Source organism: Penicillium expansum (genome assembly GCF_000769745.1).
Source record: "Penicillium expansum strain MD-8 chromosome Unknown contig7, whole genome shotgun sequence".
In the NCBI taxonomy this organism is placed as follows: Eukaryota; Fungi; Ascomycota; class Eurotiomycetes; order Eurotiales; family Aspergillaceae; genus Penicillium; species Penicillium expansum.
Window position 1 is genome coordinate 121,003 of NW_015971304.1, and position 22,878 is coordinate 143,880.

General features: G+C 48.8%; 9 protein-coding genes across 9 annotated transcripts; 5 read left to right on the top strand and 4 right to left on the bottom strand.

Moving 5' to 3' along the window:
• Positions 1 to 381: 381 nt before the first annotated feature.
• On the bottom strand, positions 382 to 1,970 carry PEX2_002490 (sterol esterase; the record flags this gene model as incomplete). The annotated part of the gene is made up of 3 exons (XM_016737527.1): positions 382 to 1,748; positions 1,801 to 1,880; positions 1,936 to 1,970. The coding sequence occupies 3 exons, from the start codon at positions 1,968 to 1,970 to the stop codon at positions 382 to 384; spliced, it is 1,482 nt and encodes a 493-aa protein (XP_016598963.1).
• A 280-nt stretch (positions 1,971 to 2,250) lies between these two features.
• On the top strand, positions 2,251 to 2,816 carry PEX2_002500 (PET191 family protein; the record flags this gene model as incomplete). Its single annotated transcript, XM_016737528.1, has 3 exons — positions 2,251 to 2,275; positions 2,396 to 2,537; positions 2,627 to 2,816. 3 exons carry the CDS (start codon positions 2,251 to 2,253, stop codon positions 2,814 to 2,816), a joined length of 357 nt encoding a protein of 118 aa, XP_016598964.1.
• A 137-nt stretch (positions 2,817 to 2,953) lies between these two features.
• PEX2_002510 (alpha/beta hydrolase) lies at positions 2,954 to 3,745 on the bottom strand (the record flags this gene model as incomplete). The annotated part of the gene is made up of 2 exons (XM_016737529.1): positions 2,954 to 3,277; positions 3,338 to 3,745. The coding sequence occupies 2 exons, from the start codon at positions 3,743 to 3,745 to the stop codon at positions 2,954 to 2,956; spliced, it is 732 nt and encodes a 243-aa protein (XP_016598965.1).
• Positions 3,746 to 4,702: 957 nt separating this feature from the next.
• On the bottom strand, positions 4,703 to 6,244 carry PEX2_002520 (dolichyl-diphosphooligosaccharide-protein glycotransferase; the record flags this gene model as incomplete). The annotated part of the gene is made up of 4 exons (XM_016737530.1): positions 4,703 to 5,122; positions 5,189 to 5,883; positions 5,940 to 6,050; positions 6,103 to 6,244. The coding sequence occupies 4 exons, from the start codon at positions 6,242 to 6,244 to the stop codon at positions 4,703 to 4,705; spliced, it is 1,368 nt and encodes a 455-aa protein (XP_016598966.1).
• A 347-nt stretch (positions 6,245 to 6,591) lies between these two features.
• PEX2_002530 (NADH:ubiquinone oxidoreductase subunit NDUFA3) lies at positions 6,592 to 6,915 on the top strand (the record flags this gene model as incomplete). Its single annotated transcript, XM_016737531.1, has 2 exons — positions 6,592 to 6,775; positions 6,869 to 6,915. 2 exons carry the CDS (start codon positions 6,592 to 6,594, stop codon positions 6,913 to 6,915), a joined length of 231 nt encoding a protein of 76 aa, XP_016598967.1.
• Positions 6,916 to 8,312: 1,397 nt separating this feature from the next.
• On the bottom strand, positions 8,313 to 9,261 carry PEX2_002540 (putative transcription factor RfeG; the record flags this gene model as incomplete). The annotated part of the gene is made up of 3 exons (XM_016737532.1): positions 8,313 to 8,942; positions 9,015 to 9,059; positions 9,121 to 9,261. 3 exons carry the CDS (start codon positions 9,259 to 9,261, stop codon positions 8,313 to 8,315), a joined length of 816 nt encoding a protein of 271 aa, XP_016598968.1.
• Positions 9,262 to 11,211: 1,950 nt separating this feature from the next.
• Positions 11,212 to 13,152, top strand: PEX2_002550 (DNA-directed DNA polymerase eta; the record flags this gene model as incomplete). Its single annotated transcript, XM_016737533.1, has 1 exon — positions 11,212 to 13,152. One exon carries the CDS (start codon positions 11,212 to 11,214, stop codon positions 13,150 to 13,152), a length of 1,941 nt encoding a protein of 646 aa, XP_016598969.1.
• A 962-nt stretch (positions 13,153 to 14,114) lies between these two features.
• PEX2_002560 (uncharacterized protein) lies at positions 14,115 to 18,340 on the top strand (the record flags this gene model as incomplete). The annotated part of the gene is made up of 5 exons (XM_016737534.1): positions 14,115 to 15,657; positions 15,708 to 15,795; positions 15,845 to 16,412; positions 16,467 to 16,669; positions 16,939 to 18,340. The coding sequence occupies 5 exons, from the start codon at positions 14,115 to 14,117 to the stop codon at positions 18,338 to 18,340; spliced, it is 3,804 nt and encodes a 1,267-aa protein (XP_016598970.1).
• Positions 18,341 to 21,119: 2,779 nt separating this feature from the next.
• Positions 21,120 to 22,469, top strand: PEX2_002570 (WSC domain-containing protein; the record flags this gene model as incomplete). The annotated part of the gene is made up of 4 exons (XM_016737535.1): positions 21,120 to 21,234; positions 21,286 to 21,599; positions 21,879 to 22,388; positions 22,452 to 22,469. The coding sequence occupies 4 exons, from the start codon at positions 21,120 to 21,122 to the stop codon at positions 22,467 to 22,469; spliced, it is 957 nt and encodes a 318-aa protein (XP_016598971.1).
• Between the last annotated feature and the right edge of the window lie 409 nt (positions 22,470 to 22,878).

Below are 22,878 nucleotides of genomic sequence, written 5' to 3' on the forward strand. Positions count from 1 at the left end.
ACTTTACACTAGGGTGTGATCAAACTGCATGATCGGGCGTTCATGCAGTAGTCCTTTTTGGGCTGGGCGCGTATTTTTAACCACCTTACAAGCTATTCTTAGCAACGAAGTAATCTCTTAGGTGTAGTTCTTTGAGCTAGGTTTGTTAGAGAGCTATGTAATTGGTTTCACACTTGTAGATATCATGAAGACTGAGCGCCAACAATTTTTCGGTACAACATAGAGCTGGATAATGACTAACGGTGCTGGGTGGGCGCAGAATAGAGATGGCTCGCCGGCCTTTGTTACGGGTGGAAAGACGGCCGTTTCTGGCGTCAAAAGGTTTCATTTTCGGTGTCGTTTTCACAGGTCCTTATATTCTAGATGTCAAAGGACCAATGCTTAGGGAGTGGCCCCATAGGCTACATCATTGGGGAAGACGTGGGTTTTTCGGGAAGCCGATGTGTTGGAAACACGGCCGTCGGTTAGAAATCCGTGTTTCTCAGACCCAGTACTGCTGCTAGCCAACGGGCCACCCCGGCTATATTTCTCGAGAGCATTAAACACATGACCGAAGACTTGGCGGTCAACGTCGGAGGCCCATAAAAAGTCTAGATGCTCGTAGGTGGGAATCGCCTGAGCGACAGTGTCATGTGGCAACCCCTTCAGCATCACCCCAATATCAACGAGACTGTCACTGTCTCCGTATAGGAGGACAATGGGAGTCTTGATGTTGCGAGTAGGATATTTGACTGGCTTGTAAAAGCGCTCGTTGGCAGCTACACTGAAGGGGGCATAGACTTCATCATCGTAGAACTGGAAGTTCTTGTTCCGAATGATTTGGAACCAATGTACGACAGACTTGGTGCTGGTGAAGGAATAGAGATGTAAGTAGGCAGCAAGCTTTTGTGTTTGACTGATGTTGCGGCATTTCCAGTTGAAGAGGGCTCGAAGGGATGTGTCGATAATGCGCACAAAGATTGGCGGGTAGAGTATCGTTTGCCACATGGTTGTCGAAGACAGGATGCTTCGTCGACCAAACAACAGGAACAAAAAGTCCGGAGAGGCTTTCATCAGTGAATCAACGATGCGGTTGCGGAGACCTGAAGGAGCCATGGCAGGCGCAAGTGCCACAAACACGTCAATCTTCTGGTTGAGCAATGGATGAATAGCGAGTGTAGCGAATGCCTGCGCTGTCCCTTGGGAGAATCCAATGTAAGACAATGATGGCTGATCTGTTACCTCGAGGATGTACTCGATGCTGTTGGGGATATCAGAGAAGGCGAACTGATCGATAGAGAAATCCCAAAATTCATTGGAACCAGGCGAGAATCGGATCGACTTCTTGGAGTATTTATTTCCACGGTTGTTTCCCAGCCATACATCGTATCCCTTTTCCACCAGCTGGAAGGGCAGGCACCGCTGCTCGTCTGTCAAGGCCACCCACACCTCACTTGACATGAGTAGGCCGTGATGGAGGTAGACGACTTTTTTCCGAAGCCCACTGGGGCCATGATTGACACGCATATGTTCTTCTCCTTTTCGATATGCCAGTCGATGAAGTCCAAGAAGGTAACCATCGTTCGTTTGTACAATATGCTCCTCGGCTTGATACCCAAAGAGGGCACATATCTCAGTGAAATCGGATGCATCTGCAACAGAGCAGGCGAATATTTCCTCTTTTGTGCGCTTGGGGCGGGATTCACCGGGGATCAAAAGGTTGAAAAGTGCCTTGGATTGGCCATAACAAAATTTGATGATAGGGCTTGCTAGCTAGGGGTTAGTATTGGCATCATCCATTGTTCGGTGATTTTCACTAACGAAGACACCAAGTAATCAAGTGAATGATTGTCTCAAGTAGAACAAGAATCAAAGACCCAAAGAGAGCTAGGTACTCATACCTAGAGACGCGAGGATCAGTTGTTGTGGTCTTTGTAGAAGCTTGGGGCTCCTTACCAGAACAGTCTCCCAATGAACGGAACTCGCGCCATAATAAACGACAATTGCTATGCATATGTGCAGCTACACTTGAAGATTTATGCAAGAGACAGAGATGCTGCAAACGTTTAAAAGCGCAAAACAAAGCGATGAACGTCCCCCGACGTCATTACCAACATGTGATAGCGATGCTTATCTCATCCGGGGATTCTCCGCATCTGCCAATCAGCGTCGAGATTACTGATAGCCCGAATTTGCCGTGGTCCCACGCGCCTCGTTCTTTTGCTCTCTTGCTGCTTGTGGTCGCGCATTCGTCCACAAGGTCGTGTCAACATGCCCAGCTCATGCAACGATATCCGTACGTTGTACCCACCAAGTTGCACAACCGTTTAAGGGAGGGTCATGTTCCTGGCCCAGCTGGACCTTCTACCGCAACCCTCCATTGCCAACGCAAACTGACCACCAATTGATTATCTAGGGAAGGCTCTGGCTCAATGCCTCCAGGAGTCAGACTGCATTATGGTTCAGCGTCATTCGCCCCGTGAATGTCTCAGCTCTCCTCTCGCCGAGGAGTTACCCATGAAATGTCAGCAGCTACGGAAAGGATTCAGCGAGTGCAAGTGAGTCGGGAACCGAGCGTCGAGTCTAGGCCGACCATTATGGACAACAGGAACATCACCGCTAATTATTGGATCTTATCTTGGTATAGGCGTGGTTTGATCGATATGCGCAAGCGCTTCCGTGGCAATCAACCCATCGCTGTATCCAAGGAGATGGACGGGCAACCCGGTAACTCGTCTGGGGGACAGCTATATGCCGGACAACCTGCATACCAGACGGTCAAGGAAATCAGCGGAAACGAAGTGCAGATGGACCCCGAGAAGACAAGAGGTCTGTAAAAAGGGCATTTGGATTCGCTATTGACATGCTGGCATGGCCCGGAGTTCGGTTACGCTTAAAACATACATCTCTTCTCTGATACTCACTTCACTCAAGATCGACTGAGATTCTTAATACCCAAATCTGATCATACATATTACACCTTCACTATCTCTCCCAGAATACCCACCAGGCGATCAGGCATACTCAAGAAAGGCGAATGCGAGCTCGGAAGACGGTGGGTAGTGTCAGACCCACCCATTTTCGAGGCAAAAAACTCCTGGATAGCTGGTGGCAGGGCCTGATCCTGCTCGCAGATGATGTAGGAGCAGGGAATATCACGCCATGGCTCATAGGTGGTTTCGCCCGAAAAGACCGCACGCGAGGTGTGCATTGTTGTGCAATTCCATTTTTCTTGCTGCTCGACGGTCAGGTCCTGCCAGCCAACGTCGCCCGCGCCGTCGGCGTGAACGTAGTCGCCCTTTTTCTTGATCAGCTTGGTCTTGGGCATGATACTGATCATACGATGCTATGGACCAACCTCGACCTTCATCCAGGGTAAATAAGCTCCTCCCAGCATTCCCAGCAAGCTCTGTCCTTTGTCTAGCGCAAATGCAGCCAGATATACAATCTTCACAATGCCTCCGGGCTTCCCAGTCTCCGCATGGACCTGCTTCAACAGCCCCTCGCTAGCTGTGGAAGCTACGACACCCCCGTAGGAGTGTGCCACAAGAACAATGTCCTTTGCCTCATCTGCTAGAGTCATCAATACTCTACGCAGAGAGGCAACGTCGTCTTCCAATGTCAGGGAAGGGGGCTCAGCGCCGATAGAGGGGTGCGCAGGGCACTCGGAAGGATAACCGAGGGTATTCAGACGGTCACGCACGGCATCGAAGACGATAGGAGTGTTCCAGGCACCGAGCGAGAAGACGAAAGTCGGTTTATCCATTTCCAAGAGATTTAAATTGCGTAACGGGGTATTTACAGGAGTGCAACAACCGTTGAACGAGTAGAACATATGAAAATAGAGGCTAATTCTTGGCTCTGCCCTCTCATTGAAGCCCATGCAGAAGTGATGAGCCCTACTGCTGCTTTGGGCAAGTTGAGGTGCTAGTAGACCAATTGAGGATGGACTAAATGGCCCGCTGTGGATATTCGAGACCAACGGCAGTCATCACCGGCTTCAGTTGAGCAATTAGAAATCCACTGTAATCAGTTCCACCCGTTGCTTCGGATGGATTATTTAGTTTGATTCACGTCTATCAGACGCCTGCCCTCTTTTTATGCGAAGAGAATTGCCATTGATATAGTGGCTGTTTCGAGAACATCTACAGCTTCAATCTCAATCTCATCTTCACTGAGGTTGATGTAGCCTGGACTCTACACGAAGCGCTGGACAGCTTTAGGCGCACAACCACAGATGAAACATGTCATGGACTCAAATAAGACTCCCGTAGATATCAACGATACCCATGTTCGCCTCATAGGAAATCAACATCCAATAACAATGCGAATGGTCCTACGTTCCTCAATTTCAGTTTCAGTTCATCGAACCCGGGGCAAGTCACCCAAGTGTATTAGCGGGCTGAGCCATAACCTACACTTCTCCTGGGTATAATTGAATCAACGGAGAGAATGGAATAGGAGCATAGGAGAATTTCCTAGTCATACATAGAAAAGTCTGCACAGTAATTGCTTTTTGCTGGCTTCATATAGATATTAAAAGGCCCAGTAAAGTCTTACGTCGTCAAGGATAGAGGCTGCATGAGAGACCGACTATTTTTGTATCATATCATTGAGAATTGGTCATCATTGTGACCTAATGTATTCATTCGGGAGATCAAGATCATGCAAGAAAATTTAAAATCATGGACAGACAACACAATGCATACAGATAAATCTAAATCTACTGAGTCTTCTTAAGCTTATCAGCCACAGGGGCAGAGTAGAGCCAGACAATGACGAAAGCCAAGAATCCTCCAATCACCGACCAAAGACCGGCAATCCATACCCAACCGGCAGTAATAGCCCAGCTGCGCGGGTACTCGTCGTGGGCGAAGTGGCGGTTGGTAACCTCGTGCTTCTCCTCGATGGCGGTGAAGAAGGGACGCTTGTAGTTCACGCGGAAGGAAAAGATACCATGCTGATCGGGAGTCACGAACTGAGTGCTGAACACAGTGCTGGTATCGGTACGGGCGGTGGGCTCGAGGTTCAGGCGGTGGAAAGGCGAGAGCATGGTGAACTCGAGCTGGAGCGCGTCGCCGGCAGGAACTTCGAAGGGAACCCACTTGTCATAGACATACTCGGAAACCTCAATGCTGTAGATCTGTAGGCAAATAAAGGTTCATGGTTAGTTTGGAAGAAAATGATAATATGTCGTTGTCTCACGTACGGTCTCGTTCTTGATCCGGTAGATCGAGGGGTTCAACTCTGCGCCCTCAGTAGCAAGCCGATGCTCGACCTTGTCAACCTTCAGGACACCAGTCTCTTTGAAAGCCCAAGCAGTCAACTGCTTGGCAAACTCGCGGTTCACGGTGGAAGTCTTCTTGCCCTTGGGCGTCTTGACAGAGGCAGAGAACCACTTGTCCTCCAACGACTCGACTGATCCGAGAACAGTGAAGCGGGCGGAGTTGCGTGCCTGCATAGCCGAAACGATGTTCAGCTGCGAACCGGTAGCCAGAATATCCTCCGCCGCCGGCATGCCCTCCTTGGGGTTGTAGCTGTAGGCAGTGGCGGGGGCCTTGAGAATCGGAGACAGGAGGGCGCTATCACCACCGAGAGTCTGGGGAGCAACTCGGGGGAAGGCAAGAACACCTTCACCATCAAAGAACGCCTTGACGTCAGAACGGAGGGGTCCAGGGCGCTGGAGGACAAGGACGTCATGTTTCTCAGCGGCCGAGAGGGTGTCGTAGTTGAAGTGGTCAACAACAACTTGTGAGCGGTCGGTGGACAGGTGAATATCGAGTTCAAGGAGGAGGGAGCTGATGGCGCTGGAGGTGGCAGTCTTGCCAGAAAGCGCCAGGAGGATGTTACCATCCTTGTTCATGAAGTCGAGGATGTGTTTGGGGGTCAAGGAGGGGCCGAGGCCTGTATTCTGAGGTCAATTGACTAGACATTGTACCAATGAAATCGGGGCTGCCCACCTTTAGACTTGGGAGGGAGGATCAGGAGGTGGTCGTAAGCTCTTTCGCCATGCTTGAACAGGGCAAGCTGGTCACTCTTGGAAGATTCGATTGAGATATCGTATCCACGTGCTGGAATCCAAAATTTAGCAAGTCATCCCTGAATTGAGGAAGAGTAAATTACCCTCTAGATCTGCCCACAACGTGGAGTACAGGTCCTTCTGTTCTGTGTCTTCCAGAATGGCCAACAGACGAGGGCCGGAGCTACTCAGCGCATTTACCACAGCCAAGAAGCAACAAATAAGCAACGCAAGACACCACCTCATTTTGAACAAATTCCGCACAGCGGAGCGGAGAGATCAAAAAGAAGGAAGTAAAGGAAGGTGGTTGAAGATCCAAGTTGTATAGATAGCTAGAAAGGGCGACGTGTTTAATGGGCGAGCGCCAAGACCTGAGAGCGCTGGGTCCGCATCTCCGAACTTCGACTTCACTTCGTCCATCCGGCTTCAATTTTGCTTCTCTTGTTCCTGCCACTCAACAACCACCAAGTGGGACCGGTGTATCTGTTCATTCCTGTGCGCTTGAACATTTTTATTCTATTACTCAGGCATTGACCTTCCACCTACGTCGCAAAAAAGCCCCGACCGGTCGTCAACGACCTCTTCCTACAGCCATGTCTACCCCTCAGTTCTGGTCGACCCCCCTCCGCTACATCCGCTGGGCTGCGCACGAGAAGCCAGCTATTCTCGCTGCCATCGCCATCGGCTTCATGGGTCCCGTTTCGCTGGCCACTATTCCCCCCATCCGCCGCGCCCTCGGTGACGTCGATCCCGAGCCCATTCCTCTGACATACCCCAGTATGAACCCATTCAATTCCTATAAATCGGTGCATGAGCATCAAAACTATATCCGAGTAATTTGAACCTGACCAATATTCTTCATATATACAGTTCCGCAGGGTCCGCGGGTGATCCCCCAGGGCTACGATGACGAATAAGCGGGTTCGACACTACAAAATTGCCAAGTTATCGGAAGTTAGAGAGAATTTCGTGTATTGTCCGAGCCTGTGAGGAATAAATTCAGCGGATGACAGGAGATAAGTTGGCTGTGCCACTGGACTGATGAACAAGTCGCATCGCATCAGTGTGGGCAATCGCAAAGACTTGTTCCGGGGCAACTTCTCCTGGCCATCAAAATGCTTTGATACCAATATTTGTTGCGTAAACGCCAAATGTCGAGCCCGGCGCTACAGTGTATGTACTATGTTTTGTGCAATCATATAATCGACATCAAGTCGCTTTTCCATGTTCCAAGTATCTTGGCCATGTTAGGAATAATTGCCTTCTTGCGCGTGAACAGCCCGATATCGTCTTCCCACAATGGAGACAGGCTGATCTCCGTATTTACTAGTAGTACTACGTGTAACACACCAATTATAGAATTTGCATCATACTCTTAAAGCTAGGGTCTCTGAAAAAAAAAAGTAAGTAATTTAGAAATGATATGGTATCTTGATTCATCCAAGGTAAGAACATAATTATGCAGAGTAAGAGATTCATTAGGATCATGGAGTCAATCCACGATCTTGCACATCAAAACGTCAATCACAGAAGACGGACCAACGCCGCAAATGCTCATATCTACATGTAGGTCACCAGCCTTAGTATATCGAAGCACAACGCTCTCGCAAACCAAAGGAAAAAAAAAAAAAAAAAGAACACGACGACTCCCCTCCTTTCAAGGGAAAGACGAAACAAAAAGAAAAAGTTGCTAAGAACACATAAATCCTGTACACCGTTAAACCAACGAAGAAATCGCATTATTGTGGGGTGAGTATTCCCGGAATCCGTAAGATCAGAGAAACAAACAAAACGCTCAAGTCCGGGCCACCTTTTCGTAAACTCAATCAAGCACATCACTCATACTCCTGGCTGGCCAGTTGCACAAAAGCATGGGAGATAAATCAAAATAAAGAATGTCCATGGGAAGTCCAAGCTCCTGCCACAGAGCAATTGGGTTTAATTCCAGTGGAAGTCCATGGGTAAAAAAAGAAGTGGGATTCATGTCCAATGGGAAGTGGAAAGTCTCCCTGACTGGCCATTTGAAGTGGGATGTAAAACATTGAACATCTCTGGCTTAGTCTGGAGTTCCTGGACTGGAGAGAAATTGGGAAATTGGGAATTGTCACCGAGAGAGAGGTGTGAAGATTATCCAGGGGAATTTCAGACACCAACGTTATTCCTAGGAGCATTTTGGAGATATTCCAGGAATAAAGCATCAAATGGACCACAATGCGGATGGAGAGAGAGAGAGATAGAGAGAGAGAGAGAGAGAGAGAAAGAGAGAGAGAAGAAATCATGAATGTAGGAAAACCCTTGGGGCGGTCATTCTTGTCTACCGCCGACGGTGGGGGTTGTCTCTGGTTGCTTGTGGCCTGCGCTCATACTCTGGAGTGTATCTGGGTTCCATTCCTATCCGGGGATCCGGGGCAGTAGTGGTAGGATAGGACATCCCGGAAGTTACGGTAGAGTACTCCTGTTCGGCATCATATCCAGGTCCCGGGTATCGGGGAGCATTGCTTCGGCCATTGTCGTAACCATAGCCCGTGGGGGCATATGTGTATGATTGAGGGTGTTGCATGTCCGCAGCGGTCACGACGGGTTGACTGGCACCAGAGTAGGAAACCTGGGGTGGAGGGTACGGAGCTGTACCTGATGCATATGCCGAGTGAGTGGCGGATGTGTACGGTGGAGCATTTGTGTAGGGGGCATTCTGGGATCCACTGTAGGAGCCCTGGGAGTAGGGATCCATGTATGACTGAGCGGGCGCTGCAGTAAAGGGCGTAGGGGATGGGCCCTGTGACTGGCGAACCTCATGAACGGCCGCAGGGGCGTAGTTCGCTGGAGCGGTGTTAGGTACATTCGTATCTTGCATGTAATTCCCACGCGGGTAGCCTAGGTCAGCCCGGCGCGAAACGTCCGCCTCCCAACGAGCGGAGTCAGCTTTCAAATCAGTAATCATCTCCTGTATCCGATGTGTGGTTAGAATGCCATCTTGACTTATCCTGCTTATTGTCGCATATCCATTGTCACTTACAGATGTGAGATTCCGATAGGCACGGATGAAGAATCCCGGGCGGCCCTGTTCATAGTTAGTCAAAACGACCTTTCTGAGTCATCGGGTTCAAGAGCGGAAGACGAACATTGTGGTTGCCAGGTCTCACGAGGGCATCATTTCCAAGGTAGCGACAAATATCTGCTTGAATAACTTCTCGGCTGATTCCTTCACCGGGGATGAAATATTCATTCTGACGCTCCGGGCGTCCTTCATAGCGGCCTGTCATAATGTATTCCGAGGGAGGAAAATATCCGGTTTAAAAAATTTAAAGTCCTCGGATCCAAAGGGCCAGAAATGAGGAAGTCCGAGAGGAAGTCCGAGAGGAAGTCCGGAGTGTGGTAGATAGGTTGAGAGTCCTGGGAAAGTTGAAGGATGGTGGTGAGTCCGTTTTTATTGTAGGATGTACAGATTCTATCAGACGACGAGCAGGTTCCAAAGCCGACAATCAACGACTTGAATGGTTTGTTTCCTCGATTCCAGGGCAAGCAGAACACGAGATACGATCCTTGGGTAGTGACCAGGAAAAAATTGATCCTGGTCGCGAATAGTAAAAGTCCTTAGTGGGAAAAGTCCGGTTAATCCTGGGAAGAAATCCTCGCTGGTTGTCCACTGGGGCAATTATCCTGGGAAATTGAGAGAGAAGGCCTCAAAAAATGGTTGAATAGCGACAAGAGGTTGAAATGTGTTCAAGAGAGGATGAGTTGTCAGGATCAATTAGGAGAAAGAGAAACACGGGCTGACGGGGAGGGGGGGTCCTGTGGGCTGTCTGTAATCTGTTCAGGGATGAACTAGATATTTCCCAGTGGGTAAAAAAAGAGTACTTTGAAGTGCTGGCAAAAGAAGCCAGAGGAATATGGAGAGAAGGAAAAGAAAGAGAGAGAGAAGGGAAGAAGGAAGAGGGGGGGGGGAGGTAAAGTGGACATCAAAGGGCCAGGGCGGTTGGGCCGTCTTGGGCTGGTGCCACGACTCCCCACTGAGATCAAGGCAAAAGCATGCATGGTCAAATGTGGATTAGACTGATGTGCAACCCTATGCCTGTAGCCGCTTGAAAACTCTTCATTTTGTATGATTTATTAGGTATTTATTGTATATAATTATGGATAACTATGGATATATACTCCCCCCTCTTAATCAAACTAACACTTCCAATGTTGGAAAAAGCAAGCAAATGTAGACAGCTGTACGGAGTGGATACTTGGAGATGGACTTCGTACCCTAAAACTAGACCTTAAAGGGTTGCTCTTTGTCTCCCACTGGATTTTAGTTGGGACGAAAAAATAAGGGCCGATCCCCCATATTCAACCAGCTTGGATTGCTCCTTAGTCTGTGCCCCTGGACCGGATGAGTATCGAAACTCGACAGGACTCCACCAGTGGATCTTCAGCAGCGGTCAAGCAGAGCTGTTGATAGTAAATGAGATCATCGGAACCTGTCAGATGTTCGTATAGATGGCGGAAGAGGGCAGGGTTGAGGAGGCAAATTATAGGACTCATTGTGATTGATCCCTCACACACCATCTGTTCTGACGAGCATGACATCCAAGGGCCAATCTGTTGACAGAAAAGACCGGTGGCGACCTGCGAACTTGCCACCTGAAAAGCAGGCAGTTGATGTCCATACGAGATGGCCGTTGGGCAGGAATGCGTGGCTTTGGGCACCTGCGCGAAGGCTCCGAGCCTCTGGTCCACTCACAGCCCGCCTGTGTCAGCTGGATCGCACAGATCGGAGATCATCCTGTCTCGTTTCTTTTTTTTCATGTTCGAGACCTCTGTACTCCGTAGTGGACGAGTTATAAAATCGGAAAATCCTGCACGAGAACACGACATCTGACTGTGCAGGGGTGGTTGAAGAAAAATAAGCAGGGACTAAGTGATGGGTCATTTGGACATGCCTGATCTATAACTCTGGGGAATATAGAAAAGTAGATTGTGGCTGTTTTTGGACTTGGCTAGTCATTGTATAGGAACATTAAAATAACATTGAACACTTCACATGTAAGATGTAAGGGAAATCGAATTGAAGTGCTGAGACAACCCGAACCTCAGGTTGAAGCTAACACGTGCCGGCGCTAGTCCATTTTGGGATGTCGTCCCAAGGTTGAAAGCATCAGATTCCAAGCTCTGACCGACAACCCCAATAATGGTTTGATGTTCACCGTCATGACGCACGTACAAGCATGTCCGAACCCACCGAGTCGTCCGATCCCTTGAAGGTCTCCCGTTTTACCTACCGACAATTGCAAGGGTTACGACAGGGATCTACGGCAACCCCTCTACGCGTGATTGCGCATATCGACCTGGATGCCTTCTATGCGCAGTGTGAGATGGTCCGCCTGGGGACTCCGCGGGATGTACCATTAGCAGTGCGGCAATGGGACTCTTTGATTGCCATCAATTATGCCGCCCGACCCTTCGGAATCAGTCGATTGATCAATGTTGCTGAGGCCAGGAAACTTTGCCCAGACCTTGTCTTGCAGCATGTCGCGACTTTTCGAGAAGGAGAGGGAGGGCGGTGGGCATATCGGGATGATTCATTCAGAAGTATCAGCACGGATAAGGTGTCGCTGGATCCGTACCGAGCACAATCACGAAAGATCCTCCAGACAATGAAGGAGGCTCTGGCCACATGGAGTGCCGATGATTTGGAAGTCGAAACTCAGAATTCGAAAGAAGAGTTCTCGGCTGTGGTGGAGAAAGCTAGTATTGATGAAGTTTTCATTGATTTGTCTCCATTGATATATAAGACGCTTCTTCAGAGATACCCAGAACTTCGGATGGGAACGCAAGACGAGAACAGGGATTCAGAACTGCCTATACCCCCGACTACAGCCTTGCAGTGGGACACCGACTGCTTAGTGGACCTGGATCAACATGAAACAGAGGAAGATGATCCAGACTGGGATGACGTCGTCATGCTGATAGGATCCGAAATTGTACGGTTGGTGCGGAATGCAGTTTGGGAGAAGCTCAGCTATACCTGTTCCGCTGGGCTTGGCCGCAATAAAATGATCGCAAAACTAGGAAGTGCTTGCAATAAGCCTAACCTACAAACCGTTGTGCGGAATCGAGCGGTACAACATTTCCTAGGTGGTTACAAATTTACTCAGATCAGAATGCTGGGTGGTAAACTTGGCGATCAAATAACTGGCGCCTTTGGGACGGAGAAAGTCAGCGAGCTTCTTAACGTACCCCTTGAGCAATTGCGCACTAAGCTGGCCGACCACACGGCAACCTGGCTTTACGGGATCATCCGTGGTGAGGACCGTAGTGAGGTCAATCCCCGAACCCAAATTAAATCTATGCTATCCGCGAAGTCTTTTAGACCGAGCATAAACTCACTTGATCAAGCCGAGAAGTGGCTTCGTATCTTTGCAGCTGATATATATGGCCGGCTTGTGGAAGACGGCGTGCTTGAAAATAGACGTCGTCCAAAAGTGATTACGATGCACTATCGAACGACGCAATCTCGTTCTCGACAAATACCAATCCCAGGCTCTAGCGCAATTGACGAGAACCTCCTCTACGATCTGGCCAATACTTTGCTTCGTCAAGTTGTGGCTGACGGACAGGCATGGCCCTGTTCAAACCTGTCGTTGAGCGTGTCAAGCTTTGAAGATGGCGTGAGCAACAACAAGGCTATTGAGGGCTTCTTGATTCGCGGTGATCAAGCAAAAGCTCTGAGTCATTCTTCAAGACTTCGAGAGGCCGATAGTTCTTCCAGTGAACAAGCCTCAACTGAGAAAAGACGTAAGCTTGACGGAGACGGGGCTAAGATAAAAGGTTTCTTTGGGAACCCATCACATCTTAAAAATACTGCTGCAGATGAGCCCGACAGCCCCCGAGATTCTATTGAAACGGACCACGAACTGAGCGGGATTCCCCGGTTCGTATGTCCACGGTGCTCTAAGTCGATGTATGAGTATGAAAAGGAAGAACATGATGATTGGCACTTTGCCAAGGACCTTGCAAGCCAGGACAGAGAGGAGGCCAAGGTTTCACAGCCGCCACTGCCCACGAAAAATAGTGCACGAGGTACAGCTGCTCGTGGGAGAGGTGGGCGAGGTGGAGGGAGTCGGGGTAAGCCCGAAAAGGGCCAGATGCGACTTGCTTTCCAGTGACCGATGAGCCTATTATCACCTTCTGTTCTCTCATGTACTTTTGTACTGGTTTCACTTACGCAGCTTATTATAGCTATGATATACCCAATGCCTTGACCAAAATCACACCATCGCCTCATTGGGTGAACTGATATTGATTGCTCATAATTTTATACTTTTACTCGTTGTCAAAGCATATGAAACTCAAGAAGAGCTAGATTGATATTTCTCTGGGTTGTGGGCGTTAAGAAGTGCATCTAATCTTAACGTTGGTTTCACGAAGGGGCCGTGTGTGGTGAACTTCCCGGGGACTCCAAGCAGAAGCACCCAACAATGTACATTGGGCTCAAATGATCAACAGGGTTCGGATATGCGGCTTTGGGTTGCCCTCTATAAGAACTTCGAGAACGCCAAGCATTACAGATCCCAAAGCCACGGTTTTTGAGAAGAGAACCAAGGTTCCAATAGGATTAGCTAAGATTCCGGGGAAGAACTTCAAGATTGGGAGACTTAGTGAGTAAACAAACACGAAGACCTTGAACGAGAATTGTTGTTGATTTCCTACTTTGTATGTTGTAGACCCTGCTAAGAGAACTGGTGACATCAGCCGCGGGGTCGATCAGTTTGCTTTTCGTCAGCCCTCCAAGTCACACGGTCCACGTTTTTACTGCCCTATATTGTGTGTGTAGGTGTTTTTAGTCGATTTTTGATCTACCTAGGTAGCGATTTATCTTGCTCGTCGTACTCTCATTAGCCGCCCGACTTGGTGACTTCTACTAGAGCACAGCCCACCTTCTTTTTGCGCAAGCCCCACTAGTCACCAAATACCAAACTGACGGTTGCCTTGAACTGAGCCGTTTGACAGGGTCCCGTGCCAAAGCCTGAAGCTAAGAGTCTTCTCATCGTGATCGAGATAGATTTCCGACCGTAAACAGCCGATCGATCACCAAATCCGATGCGGTGATCATTCACACAGTCCCACGATGCCCCGCCGAGCACCACCCCGTGACTACGACGAAGATGAATTCTACGAAATGGAACGAGAGCGTGAGCGAGACCACAGGCCGCGCCGACGAGATCGCGACTACGAGGAAGATATCGAATATCGTCGCCGAAGGTCCGAACCCCTAGTCGAGGATATGGAGCGTATGCACATCCGAGAACGTCCCAGGCGAGACTTTATGGAAGAGAGCTTTGCGCCACCGCGAGAGCGGGATGATGTGGTTTACATGCGGTCAAGGGAGGAGGTAGACATGGTCTCCCCTGAGCGATACATGCCTCTAGACCGCGATGATGCATACATGCGGCCGTCTGGGTCTCGGCGTAGACCTCGTCCTCATGAAGTAGACGAGGAGGATTTTGTTCTTGAGGAACGAGAGAGACGCCGGGGTAGTCGACGTCATCCGCGAGAAGTTGACGAGGATTTGGTTTTCGAGGAGAGAGAAAGTCGTGGAGATAGGAGGCATCGCCCTGAAAGAGAGCGAGAAGTTGAAAGCGATCTTTTCATCGATGAAAAAGAAAGGCGTGGGCATAGGAGGCATCGTCCTGAAAGAGAGCGAAAAGTCGAAAGCGATCCATTCATCGACGAAAAAGAAAGGCGTCGAGATAGAAGACACCGCCCGGAGCCAGTCTCCGAAGAGGATCTTCTGTTCGAGGAAAGATTAAGAAAAAGAGACAGTGGTAGGAGGCGTCGTTCAGATCTAGAATTCGAGGAGGACGAAGGATTCATCGTTGAACGGGAAAGACGCCGAGGAAGTAGGCGCCATCCTCGGGAATTTGAAGAGGAGGGTTTGATTATTGAAGACAGAGAAGTACACAGGGGGAGCAGACGTCACCCAGAACGAAGGTCTGAGGACGATCTTCTCTACGAGGAGAGAGAAAAACGCCATCGCAGGCGACGCCCAGAAAGTGAGTCGGAAGAAGACCTCTTAGTTGAAGGGCGGGGAAAACATGGAGGAAGAAGACACCGCCCAGAGCGCGAATTCGAGGAAGAGGAACGGGTAATCCGGCGGAAAGAAAAGGAAGAGCCTCCTTTACGTCGCGGGTGGGACAGTGAACTCGATATTCGATCGCGTGAAAGGAGATTGGAGTTTGAGGAAAAAGAACCATACCATCGATCAAGGCCACGGCCTCCGCCTCCCCACACAGTCGAGGTGGAAGAGGTCCTCCTTGACAATGCACCTCCAGAGCGACGCCGAGCCCCGGTCGACCGTGTTGATGAGGAGGAAATAGTTACACGCGGCCGTGAAAGACGACGCAGCGTACCTTCCGAGGATCTCGAACGCGAATTAAGAGGTCTTCGGCGAGGAGGTAGGGAACAGATCCCACTGGACGAAGAGCTTAGTGAGCGCTCGCAGTTTGACTCCAAGTCACGCTCCCGCGACTTTGAGAAGATTAAGGAAGAGATCAGTATTCGGAAATCAAAGGACAAGCTCTCATCTCGCCAGCCGTCGCCTTCTTTGGATTCGATACATGTACCCCCAATCCACCAAGACGTGTTTACTCACCATAGGCACATTGACCATGGTAAGGCTGACGTTAGTAGCCTAGCAAGAACATTCTGCTAACCAAACCAGGCTTTAAAGACGCCCGTACACCTCGTGTGCGCAGTCCGGAACCGCGGTCCCGGAGAGGTAGCTTTGATGAGATTGATATTCAACATCGGTGAGTAGATCAATCCTCTTCTTTTGCCGCACACTAACATCCGGTCTAGAAAAATGCGAGGTGGACGAATGTCAGAGGAAAACATAGTCCTCAAACACCGTGATAGTGAAGAGTCTCTTACTCCAGAAGACTCAATATCTCCGACCAGCGGCCCAGCTGTCGATTTCAACGACCCGTGGGAGCGAGAAACAATATCCGCAACTCGTCATCGACCTGGGCCACTGGAAGAGGAGAGCGAGTTGGCTTACAGCCATGGAACAAGCGACACTTCTTCCATGCGCGATGTGGAGGATGATATAATGTTCAAGAGCACCCGGATAGTAAACAAGGCCCCCAGAGGCACGGACGACTGGTCTGTGGTACATGCTCCATCTCCCGACGAAGCCATTGAAATGACCGGGGCTCTGGACATTGTTGAGGTTAAACCGCGAAATACGTCAGTGGGTGAAGCGGAAATGGGACGAATTGCTCAGCAGGTCACCGATCCGGAGGAGACGCGAAATGATCGGTGGACGGAAATAGCGAAGAAGTTGGTAGTGAGGGAAGCTATTGAGCAGATGGGATTTGAGTATGAAGAGACGAGGACATGCTACTACATCTTCTCGTACCTAGAATCGGTATGTATCATCCGAACAGACGGCTTTCTTGGATTCTGACTCATTTGCCTACAGGAGGACATCGATGAGCTTGTTGAATTGTCCGATGAGATCCGAAGTGCTCGTCGCAAACGCATCCGTGACATCCAGCGGGAGAGGGCCTCTATGCCTGATATTATGCCCCGTATGAGACCTCATATGGGAATGCCTCCACGAGCACGGATGATGGAGAAGCGCATGCGAGATATTCAAGATCGAGAATGGATGCATTCTCGGCGGTAATGACACCCATGAAAGTGATGTTTATGATCCATGAATTTATGATAACTTTAGCAAACGAACTGGGAAAGTGCCACCGGCGTTTTGTATGTATCGCATCCTGAGAATAGGCTCGTCCAGCAGCTCCTTCCCCGAGTGTGAATAGCACGCGCGTTGTCAATTTGAACATATATATAGCCAAAGATCAGATCAAAAGAACGCTCTTCTCTTGTCAACACGCCCATGTGCCTGGCGGATCATCATAACATTCACCGTCTTTCTCACGCAGCCTCCACGTGATCAATATGTCGCACGCATCCGCATCAGGTAGTACAGTCCCCTCTGGCTCGGAGCTAGGCCGCCTCCCCTCTGGAAGTTCCTTGGGGCTAGGTCGCTCCCCCACGGTTGTTCGCGCGAATGATGAGAATTTCAATATCCCGTCTGAGAAGCGCAAAGGCATCATTCGCCAGCTCAAGAAAGCTCTACTGGGACAAGAAGTGCCCTCGCCACTCTGGGCCGTCTTACAGGTGTGCGACATCGAGAAGCTCGAGTGTATTCTGCAGCTCGCCCACTTCTCATTGAAGATCATGGATGCTATTTGCGACCTAATTTGTACCCTTCCATTTAAATGGACGGTGACACCAGCTCCCTCTCAACAGATAGGAGCAGGGCGCCCACATTCTAGTTTCAGCCCGCGGTCACGCGCTCCCCCAGTTGCAATCTATGCCGCCAGAGAACGAGATGGACACAAGTGTGTCATCACAGGTACCCGCAAGATTTACCAAACTGCTCCGATCTTCCCAGCGAGCTCAATCAGCTCCAGCTTGCAAGATGATCCGCTTTCTCCTAACATCTGGAGGTTCGCGGATGTGTTCTGGGGAAAAGATAGAGCCGAAAGATGGAAAAAGGCTGTTTTCAAGAAGCCAACCCAGCCTGAAAGTGCTGTCAATGATTGCACTAATCTGATCTGTCTTCGGAGAGACCTTCGGTCTGCATGGTCAAGTGGTTTGTTCGCCCTGCGTCCCGTCTGGATCTCCGATGATATGACCGAAATTGAAATTGAGTTCTATTGGCAGCCGAGGCCAGACCACAGGCTTTACGACATGGTTGATTTAACCAAGGAGCCCATCTCTACCAAGAAACTCAACAGCGTGGATCGACTGCACGTGATGTTGGGAAAGCGAGATGAACCAACATACCATGCCATTGAGTCTGGCCACCGCTTCAAAATGACAACCGACGACCCTGTCAAGCGACCGCTTCCGAGTTTCGACTTGCTGGACATGCAGTGGCATTTCACTCGACTGGTCGGCTTGTGCGCTGCCGGCAGTTTCTTCGATGAAGATAGTGAGGAGGATAACGACGCCAAATCAGACATTACTACCCAACTGGACCAGCCTTCCACTCCGCCAAACGACGACGTTCTGGCTTGGGTTGAATCTTCTTTGAATGATTTCGATTCCCCTCCTGGCTCAGAATACGTAGAGGATATCGGCGCATCGATGATTAGCCCTCTGCCAGGGTCCGACACCAACCGTTCGCGCAGTGTTAGCCAGACTTCGAAGAGTTCCGAGAAGTCAGCGGACCCAGCGGATTCGGAGGCTTCAGACAGCATGGAAAGTTCAACCAGCGCAACTGATGTGGTCTCCGGAACTAGTCATCTATCTCTTGACTTCAAACAGGAGAGTTAAATGATGGAAGCCAGTCCTACACATTTCATGTACCATACATACCACAGACCAGTTGATCTCCTGCTCACATGCTTATGTGACAGGAGTATGATGTATCTCGAAACACCTTTTTAATGAACATGTTGATTGAATATCGAATGGATGCAAGACTAACTTTAGACCTCTAGAAATAAATCTTGTACAGAGTAAAGTAAACACAAATGTAATCAACTCCGACATCTGGTTCGCGGATGCCTCATGCAGGCTGTAACAAGTGATCAGCACTGTAGGCTTGTTTCAGACCCAGGACGCCACCTGCAAGCCACCAGGCACAATAACAATAATTGAAATAGGATCCCCCTTAACCTCGCCACATCTTGAATCGACACCTTGCAAGAAGACCGCATAGCTTACAACATAGAGGGAGAACCCCGATGGAGTAGCCCTAAGTACGCGGCACCCGTGCTGTGTAAGCCCCCTGCGGGAGATTACGTCGTACTGAGCTAGCTCCCCTTCCATGCACTGTGGATTTGTCTCAGCCATATTAGCCACAACATCATGACTCCAAGGCTTTGCCTTGGCATTGCCTAGATGTGTAAGGTTCGGTCGTAAGCAGATTTGTATGAATATGAATATTATGAATATTATGGATTTCACAACATTTGAATGTATTCCAGGTTTAGAATGATTCTCGGTATTACTAATGGAGTTTTAAGGTTCTGCATTCGGAAAACACATAAAAGTCGCCAGGTACAGTTTTAAAGGTCTAATTGAACCACATGCAATTATATTATATGTGTAACAAGAAGTCTTAAATCCTTCAGCCATTTATATTCAGCCATTTATAGCACAAATTGTATGCAATCGAAATTTCAAGATCGATCGATACTAGGGCATTTATTGTATCATTTTTACGTTTTTACACCAAGTGGAGCAGCTCCACTTGGGAGATGAGTAGGATGATTCATATTGGATGAATCGAGAAAGGAAATAAACCTTGGAAAAAGGGGAAATCATAATTAGTAAGTACTACTCCGTACTCCGTGTAAAATCCTTGGATGTTGTACAACATGCAACTCAATGTGTTAGTATGCTGTCCCAGGCCAGATTAAGACGCGCTAGTCATCAGCCCAAATAATACGTTTTAAGAGAGAAAGCACGACAATTGTACTTAATGGCCGGTAAATCCTAGTTGTTTCATCACAACCGACTCGCTTCGAGCCGGCAAATCACAGCGATCTCTCCAATTGATCGTCGTTTCTGGCGGCTGGGCATTGGGGCGAGAGCGAGCATTCGGTGTATCCCGTACTCCGTGCAATATTCAATATTCCCGGGGTTATAGAATTCCCTGTGTTACCTCACGGTCTAGACACAATGTACCAGGGAATTTGCAAGTTGACAGGTGGCCATTTCATAATGATATTTGGAAACCTTGGCAGGCTGTGTGGTTAATGACAACTTGATCCGAGTCGCATACGTAAGTTGCTGCATTGACGCTAAGCTGGACACTGATGGAGTGGAGGAATTATTTTTATCGCCACAATGGATTTAGTCTCGAAGGTTCTTACTCCGTAGAGAGCTTTATACGGAGTAAAAAAGGCCAATTCGAAGTTGGAACATTCTTAGTGTTAGGAGTTTTTTTTTCTCTCCACCCAATTACGTATGTCTATAATTACGCTAGACTTTGTAATCCTGGTAATGCATTGGCGATCCCTCGGACAACTGTTTCGGATGTAATAAAGAAAATGATACATCAATAGAAGGGCACTACTCCGTACTGTAGATATTAGAAAGTGAATACAGAGTCATCAAGATAGAGGGAAAAAAAAGAAAAACAGGTAGGTATGAAGGGTGGAATGTTTCCCTGGTGCAACGATCTTTGGTTCTACCAGTCAGGCCATTGCAGTGGAGAAAAAGCGCTTTAGGAAAAAAGTCAATAAAATACTTGGTTATACTGGGTTATACTGTGTTTTACTTGTTATACACTGTTATACACTATTATACATATGTACTTTGTTATGAGCTACTTTGTATAAGATTATAAGATGGCTTTTTATAGGCTCACGCTTTGTACACAGGTACCTTACAGAGATAACAAGATATCCTATAAAGCATTCATGGAGGGAAAAAAAAAAACACACAGAGTAGAAGATCTGTAAATAAACTACAATTTACTTTGAGATCTCAATTAATAAAATTTACTCCGTAAATCCCACAGTAAAATAAGAAAATCAGTATCCACCGGGTATGTCGGGAAGCCTCGACATACTCCGACGAGGAGTAGGATAGCAGGATAGCATGGCCCGTGACTGTGGAGATCCCCCTTCTCCTCTTCTCTTCTCTCTCTCTATCTCTCTCTCTCTCTCCTGTGTACATTGGAACCTCGCTTTCTCCTCCATCGCTTCATTTCATTTCCTTTCATTTCCTTTCTTGTTATTTTGTTGCCTAGCCCTTCAGCCCTCGGAGACATCCACCGAGACAATGTGTCTTTGATACGGGACAACCTACGACTTTTTCAGTGTTTAGTGGGGGATCAACAAATAACAATTGGGACCTTTTCGATCGACTACCATCGACACATTAGATTCTTCGTCCAGGCACCATCGGACTCTGGTCCATAGGGGATCGACAATTCACATCGGTCGGCCCACGCAGCGGAATTCAATCTTCACTCTGCGCCTACAAACTTCTTATCGTCGCTACCTTCATGCTTGTCGGGATCTGGGTGGAAAATAAAGAAAACCCCAAATATTAAGAGCAAGCGATCGGGTCCGATAATAAATTATCGATCGAGCACACCATGAAGGTTCCGGTGGTGGTCTCAGTTTTTGCTCTCCTGGCTCGGCCATTCGCGTCGGCCGCATCCAGCCTCGCGTACTGTGCTTCAGACAATACGGGGTCTTCCTTCAGTGCAGGTGAGTGATCGCAAACTTTACAAATTTAGTAATATCACTAACTTTTCGCAGTTACCGACACATATCAATCAAATGGAGCTTGTGAAGCTACTTGCGCCAATTACGCCCTAGGTATCCTACAAGGGAAGAAGTGCTGGTGCTCAAATGTTGCTCCCTCCGCGGCGTCGCAATCAGACACCACAAACTGTGATGGTGCATGTCCGGGTTATCCCGCAGACAGTTGTGGAAGTGCAACCAAAGGAGTATTCGCCTACGTGGAAATTTCAGGCAACGATATCGTTAGCACAGCCGGTGGTTCAACAACCTCAAAAACCACTTCGTCTTCGTCGTCAACCACAACATCATCAACCTCAACCTCAACCTCGGTAAGCTAGTCCCCTTACTTTCTCTTGGATCGCATTTTTCTTGGTTTCCCTTCTGTTTTCTATTTTTGGAGCGATAAACCTTCTGGCCTAAGTAGCATTGATTGGGTGTTCTACTCTTTCCTAGCTTGTGGCTCTAATGTCGGGGATAGGAGAGTACTATCGTTCAGCCCACAACTGTCACTGTGACTGCCTCGGATTCTTCCCCATCGGCTTCACAAACTGTATCTTCAGCATCACCGGTTTGATCAAATGGCACACTTGGCTAACTTTTGATCCTAGTCAACCTCATCGGATACAACAACCAGTACCTCAGAAACCGTCTCAGTCCAGACTAACTCTGGCGGCCAAGTCAAGACAATCACCGTTTCTGGCTCAAGTCCGACTGTGGGCGCTGGCGCTGATTCTGCATCGGCTACCACTGCGGCTACCAGCTCGAAAATGAGTGGAGGTTCTATCGCAGGTATCGTGATTGGTGTTCTTGGAGGACTCGCCCTACTTGGTGCTCTCATCTTCTTGGTCTTCTTCTACCGCAAACGCGCTCGTGCCGTCAGCCCCATCCCAAGCCAGGATATGGCCGAAGACAGAACTAGCAGGGGATCTAGCTTCATGGGAGGTCTGTTCCCGCGGAGAAATGGAGAAGGCGCTGCCGGTGGACCTATTCCCACACGTTCGGGCACAACATTCACCGATCGGCGGATGAAGACCAACACCATTCTCTACCCGAACGGTGCTCGGGAGAGCAGTGTTTCACTGCAAGACAACGAAGACTACTCGCGTCCTGTTCTTCGGGTAAGTTGAATATTGCACCCTGGATACTTGCCAAAAAAATCTTGCTAATTTGGTGATTTCTAGCTTACCAACCCCGACTAACTTCGAAATGACAACTTTCTCGACCATTTTTTGTTTCTTTTCTCTCGTCCGGCGCTTTTCAATCTGCATTAATTTCGCGCCATCCCAAAACAGCCCCATTATGATACCCACTTGTTGCTCGATTTCTTCCTCCATCTTCCCTTCTAGTCTTATGGGTGCAGCTGGGGAGAAAATGCGAAACAGCGGCACATGAAGCCCGGCGGCCTCTACTCCACTGCCAAGGAACGGTTCTGAGGGTGCATGCATTGGCATTGGCCCGTCAGAACACACTAGAAGGATACAGCAAATAAGAGCCCAACAGAATTGAAATCTATGGTTAATCCCCCGGCCACTTGAGACGCCCTCACGAGCAACACATACATTATTATCCTGCATACATACCCGCCACATCGGTGACGATGCCAGCCCA